The sequence below is a fragment of the Chrysemys picta genome, unplaced genomic scaffold (genome assembly GCF_011386835.1).
Source record: "Chrysemys picta bellii isolate R12L10 unplaced genomic scaffold, ASM1138683v2 scaf272, whole genome shotgun sequence".
In the NCBI taxonomy this organism is placed as follows: Eukaryota; Metazoa; Chordata; order Testudines; family Emydidae; genus Chrysemys; species Chrysemys picta.
Window position 1 is genome coordinate 65202 of NW_027052979.1, and position 12111 is coordinate 77312.

General features: G+C 47.6%; 1 protein-coding gene across 1 annotated transcript; it reads right to left on the reverse strand.

Annotated features, from left to right (window-relative positions):
• Positions 1-4961: 4961 nt before the first annotated feature.
• On the reverse strand, positions 4962-11881 carry LOC135978468 (maestro heat-like repeat-containing protein family member 7). The gene is made up of 5 exons (XM_065579401.1): positions 11737-11881; positions 10997-11152; positions 10475-10597; positions 9746-9845; positions 4962-8256 (listed from the first exon to the last, which is right to left on the reverse strand). Exons 1-5 carry the CDS (start codon positions 11848-11850, stop codon positions 8021-8023), a joined length of 729 nt encoding a protein of 242 aa, XP_065435473.1. The 5' UTR covers positions 11851-11881; the 3' UTR covers positions 4962-8020.
• Positions 11882-12111: the final 230 nt, after the last annotated feature.

Sequence of the window (12111 nt, forward strand, 5' to 3'; positions counted from 1 at the left end):
CCTAATTCGAATAGCTAAAATCGATTTTGGCACTACTCCGCTCGTCGGGGTGGAGTACAGAAATCGATTTAAAGGGCCCTTTACATCGAAATAAATAGCGTCGTTGTGTGGACGGTTGCAGGGTTAATTCGAATTAAAGCTGATAAATCCGAATTAAAGTCGTAGTGTAGACCAGGCCATAGACTCTAAGGTCAGAAGGGACCATTATGATCATCTAGTCTGACCTCCCGCATGATGTGGGCCACAAAACCTGACCCACCCACTCCTGGAAGAATTCTCTCCCTTGACTTAGCTGTTGAACTCCCCAAATCATTATTTAAAGACTTCAAGTTGCTGAGAATCCTCCAGCAAGCGACCCCTGCCCCATGCTGCGGAGGAAGGCGAAAAACCTCCAGGGCCTCTGCCAATCTACCCTGGAGGAAAATTCCTTCCTGACCCCAAATATGGCGATTAGCTGAACCCCGAGCATGCGGGCAAGATTCTCTAGCCAGTCCTCCTGGAAAAGTTCTCTGTAGTAACTTTTAATATCCCATCATTGACCATTGTTATTGACCTATTGACTAAAATCACTGTATCCCATCAAACCATCCCCTCCATAAACTTATCAAGCTTAATCTTAAAGCCAGAGAGGTCTTTCGCCCCCACTGTTTCCCTTGGAAGGCTGTTCCAAAACTTCACCCCTCTGATGGTTAGAAACCGTCGTCTAATTTCAAGCCTAAACTTCCCGACGGCCAGTTTATATCCATTCGTTCTAGTGTCCACATTAGTACTGAGCTGAAATAATTCCTCTCCCTCCCTGGTATTTATCCCTCTGATATATTTAAAGAGAGCAATCATATCCTCCCTCAGCCTTCTTTTGGTTAAGGTAAACAAACCGAGCTCCTCGAGTCTCCTTTCATACGACAGATTTTCCATTCCTCGGATCATCCTAGTGGCCCTTCTTTGTACCCGTTCCAGTTTGATTTCATCCTTTTTAAACATGGGAGACCAGAACTGCACACAGTACTCCAAATGAGGTCTCACCAGTGCCTTGTATAACGAAACCAGCACCTCCTTATCCCTACTAGAAATACCTCGCCTAATGCCTCCCAAGACAGCATTAGCTTTTTTCATGGCCACGTCACATTGCCGACTCATAATCATCCTGCGATCAACCAGGACTCCGAGGTCCTTCTCCTCTTCCGTTACATCCAACTGATGCGTCCCCAGCTTATAACTAAAATTCTTGTTAGTTATCCCTAAATGCATAACCTTACACTTCTCACTATTAAATTTCATCTTATTACTATTACTCCAGTTTACAAGGTCATCCAAATCTCCCTGCAGGATATTCCGATCCTTCTCCGAATTGGCAATACCTCCCAACTTTGTGTCATCCGCAAACTTTATCAGCCCACTCCTACATTTGGTTCCGAGGTCAGTAATGAATAGAGTAAATAAAATTGGACCCAAAACCGAACCTTGAGGAACTCCACTGGTAACCTCCCTCCAACCTGACAGTTCACCTTTTAGTACGACCCGCTGCAGTCTCCCCTTTAACCAGTTCCTTATCCACCTCTGGATTTTCATATCGATCCCCATCTTTTCCAATTTAACCAATAATTCCTCATGCGGTACCGTATCGAACGCTTTACTGAAATCGAGGTATATTAGATCCACTGCATTTCCTTTATCTAAAAAATCTGTTACTTTCTCAAAGAAGGAGATCAGGTTGGTTTGGCACGATCTACCTTTCGTAAAACCGTGTTGTAATTTGTCCCAATTGGCATTGACCTCAAGGTCCTTAACTACTTTCTCCTTCAAAATTTTTTCCAAGACCTTGCATATTACAGATGTTAGACTAACAGGCCTGTAGTTACCCGGGTCACTTTTTTTCCCCTTCTTGAAAATAGGAACCACATTAGCTATTCTCCAGTCAAACGGTACCACCCCCGAGTTTATGGATTCATTAAAAATTATCGCTAACGGTCTTGCAATTTCCCACGCCAGTTCTTTTAATATTCTCGGATGAAGATCATCCGGTCCGCCCGATTTAGTCCCGTTAAGCTGTTCGAGTTTGGCTTCTACCTCGGATACAGTAATGTCAATCCCCACTCCTTTATTCCCATCCGTCTCGCTTCTACTATTCCTCAGCCTTTCATTAGCCTCATTAAATACCGATGCAAAATATTCATTTAGATATTGTGCCATGCCTAGATTATCCTTAATCTCCACTCCATCTACAGTCTTAAGCGGTTCCACTTCTTCTTTCTTTGTTTTCTTCCTATTTATATGGCTATAAAAGCTCTTACTATTGGTTTTAATTCCCCTCGCAAGGTCCAACTCTACTCGGCTTTTTGCTTTTCTCACTCCATCTCTACATGCTCTGACCTCAATAAGGTAGGTTTCTTTGCTGATCCCCCCCTCTTCCATTCCCTGTACACTTCCTGTTTTTTCTTAATGACCCCTCTGAGATGCTTGCTCATCCAGCTCGGTCTAAATCTCCCGCCTATGAACCGTTTTCCCTTTCTTGGGATACACGCCTCTGACAGCTCCTGCAACTTCAACTTGAAATAATCCCAGGCGCCTTCCACCTTTAGATCCTAAATATGTTAGTCCAATCCACTTCCCTAACCAGTCTCCTTAATTTATTAAAGTTAGCCCTTTTGAAATCGTAAACCTTAGTCTCCGATTTAATTCTGTTAATCTTTCCATTTAGTTCAAACTGAATTAGCTCATGATCACTTGAGCCAAGGTTGTCCCCTACAACCATTTCCTCAACGAGGTCCTCACTACTCACCAGCACCAAATCTAAAATGGCATCCCCCCTCGTCGGTTCAGCAACTACTTGATGAAGGAATCCATCAGCTATTACGTCTAGGAAAATCTGAGCCCTATTATTGTTACTAGCATTTGTTCCCCAATCTATATCTGGGAAGTTAAAGTCTCCCATGATTACACAGTTCCTATTAGTATTTACTTCCCTAAAAACGTTAATGAGTTCTCTGTCCATATCCAGGCTAGATCCCGGCGGTCTATAGCACACCCCAAGCACTATCCCAGGGGAGGCTCTAGTAGTTTTTTTACCCAATGTGAGTAATGCCCAGACAGACTCCGTCTTAGCCATTCCATTGCTTATTATTTCTTTACAGTTTACCTCATTATTGACATACAATGCTACTCCCCCACCTTTACCTTTGATCCAGTCTTTCCTAAACAGCACATACCCTTCCATACCTGTACTCCAGTCATGACTACTGTTCCACCACGTTTCAGTTATTCCTACGATATCTGGTTTCATTTCTCGGACAGGAGCTCCAATTCCTCCATTTTGTTACCTAGGCTTCTCGCATTGGTGTATAAACATCTTAATTTATGCCTTTTGGCCTCTCTCACATTCGTTCTCCCATTTGATATGGACACCGTACTGCTAGTATGACCCATTAGGCTGGTATCCACCCCCCCCCTCCTTATGTCCAATCTCTTCCCCTTGGCTGTATCTGTTCTTATCTCATTGTTCTCCCTCTCAATGTTATAATCTGGTGTGGAGATTAACTGGACATCTCCCAACCGTCTCCCCCAAATTCCTAGTTTAAAGCTCTTTTGATGAGATGAGCCAGCCTCCCTCCCAGAAGTCTATTTCCTTCCCTACTCAGGTGAAGTCTGTCCCGTGAGAACAGTTTTCTGTCCCCGAAAACCTCCCAGTGGCCATACATCCCAAAGCCCTCTTTATAGCACCACTCCCTTAGCCAACTATTTGTCATCACAATCCTTTCACCCTTTTACTGCCCTTCTCTAGGAACAGGCAGAATCCCACTGAAGATGATCTGAGCCTCGAATTCCTTAAGCGTCTTCCCCAGCCTGGCATAATCTCCCTTGATTACTCTAGCGAGAACCTAGCCGTATCATTTGTTCCTACGTGAAGGATGATCAAGGGTTTCTTACCTGCTCCTTTTAGGATCCTTTTCAGCCACAAGTCCACATCCCGTATCTTAGCGCCCGGGAGACAGCACACCCTTCTGTTCTCTGGGTCCGCCCTGGTTACAGGCCTGTCCAGCCTCCTCAGTAAGGAGTCCCCAATCACATACACTTGCCTTTGCCTGATGGCAGTGCGATCTACTAATCTATCCCCTGTTCCTTCTAGTTGCAACCCTTGTCCATTCCTATTTTCACTTATAGTCCCGCTTACGTCATCCTGTATCCTCCCGGGACCCAGAATTGGTGCTGTCTCCATCAACTCCTCCCCTCTTTCTATGGGACTAGCTGCTCGTCTCTTTTTCCTCACCCTGCCCCCTTCAGTTACCACCTGCTGCACCCCTTCCTCGTTCTCCAAACACCCAAACCTGTTCCTGAGTTCTATTTCTCCTTCACTGGCCCTCCTTTTCCTTTGCCTGCTTCTCACAGTCACATGCTTCCACTGCCCTTGTTCTCCCCCCGACATTCCCCCCTCACAGGTCTTAGCCCCTGCTACCACCTGTGCCCCTGAGCATTCCCCTTCAGCCCCCACTTGCCTTTGCTCCATCAGGTGCTCGAACCCCCTTCTAAACTCTATCAGGGTATCTACCTGCATCTCCAAGCCTCAGATCTTTTCTTCCAGCAGTTCTATTAGGCGGCATTTCATGCACACATACCTCTGTTCAGGTACCGCTGCTAGGACCATGTACATACCGCAGCTGCCGCATGCAATCATCTGCATTGTCACCTGCGGCTTGGCTCATGGCTGCTGTTGCCTGGGCCCGCCTGCTCAGCTGTGCCCTCTGCACCTGGGGAAACACAGCACACAGGGCACCATGCCCTCCTGCCTCCCCTTCCACCTCCTCCAATGGAACTCCCACTCAAACTCCTGTTAGCAGCCCTGTTCACTGCCTCCTGTGCCGCTGCTCGCAGCTGTTGCCGCTGCCTGGCTGGGTGACCGCTTTTATAGGCCCTCTCCTCAGCCAAGCTCCACCCCCAATGAGGGCTCATGCTGCCCCTACAGGCCTCTACACATACAAGCAATACAAAGACAGACACAAATACAGGTACCTTCTCCTCCAATGGAACTCCCACTCAAAGATCTGTGTGTGTCAGGGCACTGGGGGTCTGTGTGGGGCATTGTTTAGTTGTGGTGGTGGGGCTGTGGGGAAGGGCACTGGGAGGGAGGGAAAACCCATATAAATTGACACAAATTGCAAATTAAAACTTTTTAAATGTATAAGCATTTTACTCACTTGGGCGCATTTGCCTCATGGCACACAAATTTGAACTCTGCTTCAAAAATTTGCACAGAAGAAATTTTTCTTTTACCTTAATTATACTATCTTAGGAGCCCGCTATAACATAGTACCAAGGTTCAATACAAAGTCATATAAAAGTTATACAAAAATGCATAATGCAGAGAGTTATCTACAACTGCATTGATTGACTGCTGTGTGCAGTAATATAGTGACCCCTGGACCTACAGGCTTCCACACACCACAAAAAGTGCCTTGCTAGTGTGCCATGCGCCGTGAGATATCTCTTCTCTTTGTGTGTGACTGTGAGTGTTTCCCTTGTGTGTGAATTTATTCAACAAAATCTTGAGCTTCATAATGGATACCATGAGTGAAAAGAAAAAGAGAAAAATAGAATCAGAGCACAGAGTTTTCAACATTGAATGGACGAATAAATACTTATGTACTATTTCCAAAGACAAAATACTGTGCCTCGTGTGTCGCGAAACGGTAGTCGTTCCGAAAGAATACAATGTTCGGTGGCACTTTGAAACTAAGCATCCCAATCTCGCCAAATTGAGCCCAAATGAAAAAATAATTAAAGTAGCCAGTTTAGCGAAAAACCTTAGTAGAGAACAGCAAATTTTCAAGAAAGTGAGCACTGAGAACGATACAGTTACTAAAGTAAGCTTTAAAATTTCTAAGGAAATTGCTGCTGCTGGGAAATGCTTCACAGAAGGCGAGTTATTAAAAAAGTGTATGTTGATTGCTATATCTGAGTTATGTCCAGAAAAGAGGGGAATATTTGAGAATGTCAGTCTATCACGCATGACTGTACGGAGAAGAATAGCTGACATTTCTACCAATTTAAGTGATCAGTTAAAGCAGAGAGTCAGTGAATTCTGCTTTTACTCCCTAGCTATGGATGAAAGCACTGATTTAAAAGACACCGCCCAACTTCTTATTTTTATTAGAGGTATTGATAAAAACTTTGAAATTACTGAAGAACTTGCTGGCATGTGCTCCATGACGGGTCGCACAACCGGAAAGGAAATCTCCAGTGAAGTGATAAAGTGCATGAATGATAAGTCGGGATTAGATTTCACAAACTTGGTGGCCATTTGTACTGATGGTGCTCCAGCTATGTGCCAAAAAAATGTTGGAGCAGTTACTCTTCTTGAAGAATTTATCGGGAGAGAAATAACCAAACATCACTGCATTATACATCAGCAGGTTTTTTGTAGCAAAGTCTTAAAATTTGAGCATGTAATGTCAGTGGTAGTTTCCATTGTAAACTACATCCGTTCTAGAGGACTAAAACATAGGACATTTCAAGCCTTTCTTGAAGGGGTAGACATCGAGTGCAATGACTTAATCTACCATACAGAAATGAGGTGATTGAGTCGAGGAAGAGTGCTCCAGCGTTTCGTTGCTTTGAAAGAGGAGGTAGCAAAATTCCTAGAAAATGGGCCAATAAAATTCCCAGAGCTTGAAAATGAGTCCTGGAATCAAGATCTCTTTTTCTTTTGTGATATTACAGCACACCTGAATGATCTCAACATTCAACTTCAGGGAAAAAATCAACTTATCTTTCAAATGTGTGCAGCAGTGAAAGCTTTCAAAATGAAATTGAAACTTTTCAGAAGTCAGCTGTCAAAAGGTGAAATGTGTCACTTTCCCACTTGTGCACAGCGTATCCCTCAGCACAAACACGCCAAGTTAGGAGAAAAATACGCAAAGCACATCATTCTTTTGATTGAAGAATTGGACAGAAGACTTACTTTGTCTAAAGAAGAAGACGTCCAGTTGAAGCTGATTGAAGATCCCTTTTCTGTGGATCCAGAGGAAGTGCCACTAGATTTGCAGTTGGAGGTTATTGAACTTCAGTGTTCGGCAGTTTACCGAAATAAGCACAGAGAAAGCAGCTTGCGGCACTTCTACAAAAGTCTGGACACTGAAGTTGCACTGAAAACGTTCAGCATTTTTGGACGCACTTACATATGTGAACAAACATTTTCCATCATGAACATGAATAAAAACAAGCAACGTTCTTCTCTGACTGACGACCATTTGGAAGACATTATGAAAATATCCACAAGATGTTCCGGCGAACGCCGTTCTCTGAGTGGCTCGTAACATCCGAGAGACAATTCCACCAATCAAGGGGTGCAGGCAGCCCAAAGGCAGGCCCCCTATTACATGGGTGCCTGAAGTCTATTCCGACGTTGGGCTCTCGGCCCGTCAAGCACAGGAACGGATCGATGGTGAACAATTGCTACGGCCGACCGTTCGGCTAAGCGTTGAAGAAGAAGTATGGATTTAGGTATCTATTGACATCCATGTTTGAAAGTGCTGGCCCAAGTGTCTAAAGAAAAGTGAGATTATATAATGTCAATGGATGGTGAGATGAAGGGTTTTATTTAACTGTCCAAGGGGAACTAGAGGCCTGGATCATACGAACAGCCATATTCGATCAGACCAGTGGTCCATCTAGCCCAGCATTCCATCTTCGGATCGGAGGCTAATCAGAAGAAAGGGAAAAGGTCATTAATGCCGTGGCTGATGTAATGAACCAGCTATCTTGCAATTCGTTCCATTATGGAAGGAAGACAGAGACGTGAGAGCAAATGCCCTTGGTTTTACACTAACAGTCTTGTCACCCTTTTGTTTAGCTGGAGCCAGTCGCCATCATTCTGCTGAGTACTGGAGTCACTTAAACTCATCCCCAGCTGCCTACATCTCATGGGGAACAATGCAGGTAATTACCACAGGATCATGCAGGCACTGGCTTCGGGGCTGGGGTGGTGGCTCAGCTGACCTCCTCCAGTCACCAACTTCTCTGTGGGAACTCAGGGCCCTCCTGAGTCCCATCGGTGGCTTTGGGAAAGGTCCGGGCCACCCAAGAGATCTCTGTCAGGAGCATTTTCCCTCTCCTCCTGGCCAGTCAAGCAGCAGAAGAGGTTCCTGAATCTAGCTCCTAGGGTCTGAGGTGACTGGTTTCTGCCACCATCCCGAACTTGCTGAATGGCCCGTGAGACACTGACACGGACAGAGGAATCCGGATCTTGCTGCAGGCCACTGAGAGCTGAGACAGAGAGAGGAAGCTCAGGTCAAAACACATATCGTATTAGCATGCCCTAGCACCTGCACCATGGGCCTCTGTATCTTCCACAGGGGCGGCTCTATGTTTTTTGCCACCCCAAGCACGGCAGTCAGGCGGCCTTTGGTGGCATGCCTGCGGGCGGTCCGCTGGTCACGCGGATTCAGCGGCGTTTCTGTCGGTGATCTGCCGGTCCCGCGCCTTCAGCGTACCTGCTGCCGAATTGCCGCCGAAGCTGTGGGACCGGCGGTCCTCCCGCAGGCATGCCGCCGAAGGCTGCCTGACTGCCGCCCTCACGGCGACCGGCACGCCGCCCCCCCCCCGAGGCTTGCCATCCCAGGTACACACTTGCTGCGCTGGTGCCTGGAGCCGCCCCTGATCTTCCACAGCAACTAACTCCTCCCAGATGCTCTGGACCCACCAGGGCTATCAGTGTCATCGCCAGCTGATAACCGCTTAAGTCCTCAGGGACATCTGCCCTTGGCAGCACCATCTTCCACTGCATTCTGGGGCATCCACCTCCTTAGCACCATCTCCCTGACACATGCCAGGGCCTCTCACCCTGCCTGGCATTTACTTTCTCCTGGTAAAACCTTCTGGCACCTGGAGATGGAAGTGATGCCTGACATCAGAGAAAACAAAGCTGGGACTGATGTCCAGGCTCTCTCAACAGCTACCTCTGGCCACGTCTAAATTGAACTCAGTGCAGCAGCATGGCGGGGGAGTTGCACTTTTCCTAGACTGGTTCACAAGTGGGAGGGATAGCTCAGTGGTTTGAGCATTGGCCTGCTAAACCCAGGGTTGTGAGTTCAATCCTTGAGGGGGCCATTTAGGGAACTGGGATTTAACAAACAAACAAACACTATCTGGGAATTGGTCCTGCTTTGAGCAGGGGGTTGGATTAGATGATCTCCTGAGGTCCCTTCCAACCCTGATATTCTACAAGGAGCATGAGCTCTCCTTCCACATGCAAACACAGCCATGTGGCAACTACTTACACTGAAGTATCACCTCCTTCTCTTGCCTGACCATGGCGGGCTCTGAGCTTTGAACAGTGCAACCTGGAACGTACAATGGAAATGAATCTTGCAGGAGTTTTCACCTACCCTGGGGCTACCTTTTAAAAAATGTCAGTCTTTCCAACAAGCAAAACAGCTTTCAAGTGGTCCCTGGGATAATCAGACAAGTCCACAAGCTCCAAGACAAAGAAGCTCATGTCTTGGAAGATACAGAGAGCCTGATTGCCAATGGCTATGGTATTGCTGCAGTCCCACAGGGATTCCAGTCGGTGGAGCTGGAGGGTAGGGTTGTAATTTGCTCCAGGCCTTTTGATATAATCCCCAGCCCAACTGCCTCAAGGGCAGGAAATCTAGACATTAGGATCCCAGGGGGTTAATTCTTGCTGCTAGTGCCCTCCAAGCAGAACACGGGACAACCTCTCAGATAGAAGTTGCTTAAGAAAAGTCGTGGTTACCGATAAAGATGGCTGCTGCCCGTCGTATTGGAGCCTGGGGGCTTTGGAGGTGATCCAGACATTGGAGCAAGATGTCAGATACGCTCTTGAGCTTCAGCACCTAGGAATAGAAACCAAAGAAGCTTCTTGTTGCTGGGGCCGCAGGGTGAGGAGAAGAGAGATTTCATCTCCAGGTAGCTGCTTGGCTTGGAGGGGTGGGAAGAATGCAGCTCCCATCTCCATGTATCCTGGGGGCGACCATCTACATGCCAGGGAGTCATTAAATGACCATTTCAAAGTGTCACCAGACACATTGCTGGTGTCTGAGCTGCTGGCACTGCAGGGCTGGAGCCTGGCACTAGAGAACACTGAAGCCTGGTTGTATGGGCTTCATCTGGGGAGGACATTAGAGAGGGTGCAGAGCATAGGAAATACGGTGCAGAAGTGGCCAATGGGCTGGGGTAAGGTGAAAAATGGGGACATCCAGTTTCCTGCAGGATTCGGAAGGCATTTTTGCCATCAACTGATTCTTTATGTTGTGAGCTTTCACCTCCGTACTGAACTCCTGGCCAGGTCTGGCTGTTCAGATCTGACAGGCACTGGGAGGAGTGGGGGAGTTGGGTGCTTCTAAGAGGAAGCCAGAGTGCAGTATGCTAGTACTAGACATGCAATCAGAGCAGTGAGTGAGGGAACACGTTTCCGGTCCCACATCTAGAAGCAGCACTCACGAGAAGCCGATTGTTCACTTACAGAGTGCTGGCAGATCTTGTCCACCACCCGGGGATGGGTGTGCCAAGCCTTCTTGCTGTTAATCTGCTTAGGACAAGACCATCCCAGGAGCTGAAAACACCCAGCCAAGGCTTTCTGACACCTCTGCAATACAAAATGGGACAAGGAGAGTTTGCATCATGAGAAGAGCTGGAATCTGTGGTCACTCTGCAGTGAAAAGCCAGCTGAAATGATCAATGAGGGAAAGGAATGTGGGGGTCACATGGTATCCTGCTGACCCTTGGTGTCTCTTTGTTCCTATTAGTGGAGGCTCCTGGAGTTTGATCTTCATGGTGGCTGCAGTTCAGTGACTTAGGAAGTGGCTGCTGGGAGCGATAAAACATCTCCACTTGTGTGTCCATTGAAGGCCAGGGAACTTGCTTGGGTAAGCGGGTAGTGCTGAGATTTTTCACTTTTGGGAGGCGGCTCTGGAGACAGATCTAGCAGGAGAGCTGGAGCAGTCAGGGCCTGCTGCACCAGGGAGCACATGGCAGCGGGACTCACCTTGCCCACGTCAGGGTCCTCGTCCTGTAAGTGAAGGAGCAGTGGGACCAGGCTGCGGGTCACTTCCTCCTGCAGCAGGGGCTTCTGCCTCCTCTTCACCGTATTAAGCAACTCTGTAAAGAGCATGATGGCAGCAGAGCGCACCTGGGGTCTCACCTGTGATGGACACACAACCATGAGGGGATCTCACTGAGGGAGCTTCACACTCTCCTTACAGGGTGAGCTCGGCACAATGCAAACCACAGATAGGGGCCAGTCTGACTAATAACTCCATGGTCTGCCCACCAAGAGGGCACCCATTTGCAGAAAGGTTTGGGTGGAGGGGCAGACAACACAGGTTAGGACAGTGGTTCCTAAATTTCCCTGGAGGCCTCCTGTAAGTGACTCCATCCACAGTGAAGGGCTCTTTGGAGGGTTTCTTTAATGGGTTCAACACTTTCATCGTTTCATAGCATTTAAGGGTCATTCATTCATCTAGACTCCAAAGCACAGGACATTACATTTCACCCCATGACCACTACATTGCGCATGTTAACTTGAGTTAGATTAAAACAGATCAGTCCTCAGGAGACCAAACGGTTGCATGCCACAAACAGAGAACACGAGAGACCAAGGTGTCACCAATGCCTGAGGCCCAGGCAATGGCTCGGAACTGATCAGGTCAGATATGCCACCACTACGACTCCAGAGTCACAACACTGCCTGGCTGAGGATGGGCAGGTCAAGAGACCCTGACTTACAGCATCGAATAAGGGGATTAGCTTCCTGGCCACGCTGGTGAGCTCACTCCCATCCAGGCTCTGCAGAAGGTTCTGAACAGCTGAGATGGCCTCCAGAATACTCCCATCATCCATCTCATCCGAACCCCAAAGGATGGCAGGCAGCAGGGCCTTGACTTCTTCCACCTACACACACACACACATGGGGGAGCTCATCAGATCTCCCAGCCCTCCAGTGAGTACACGCCACAGTGCCAGGGCTGTGTTTATTCTACCCCGTGGCACCAAGTCAGAGAGAAGCTCCGTCTCCACAGTCGGAGGTGTGGTGCTTTAGAATCGATGGGGATGCCTGACGAGGCAATCAGTGAATCCTAACCCCGTCCCGGGTCGTTCTGG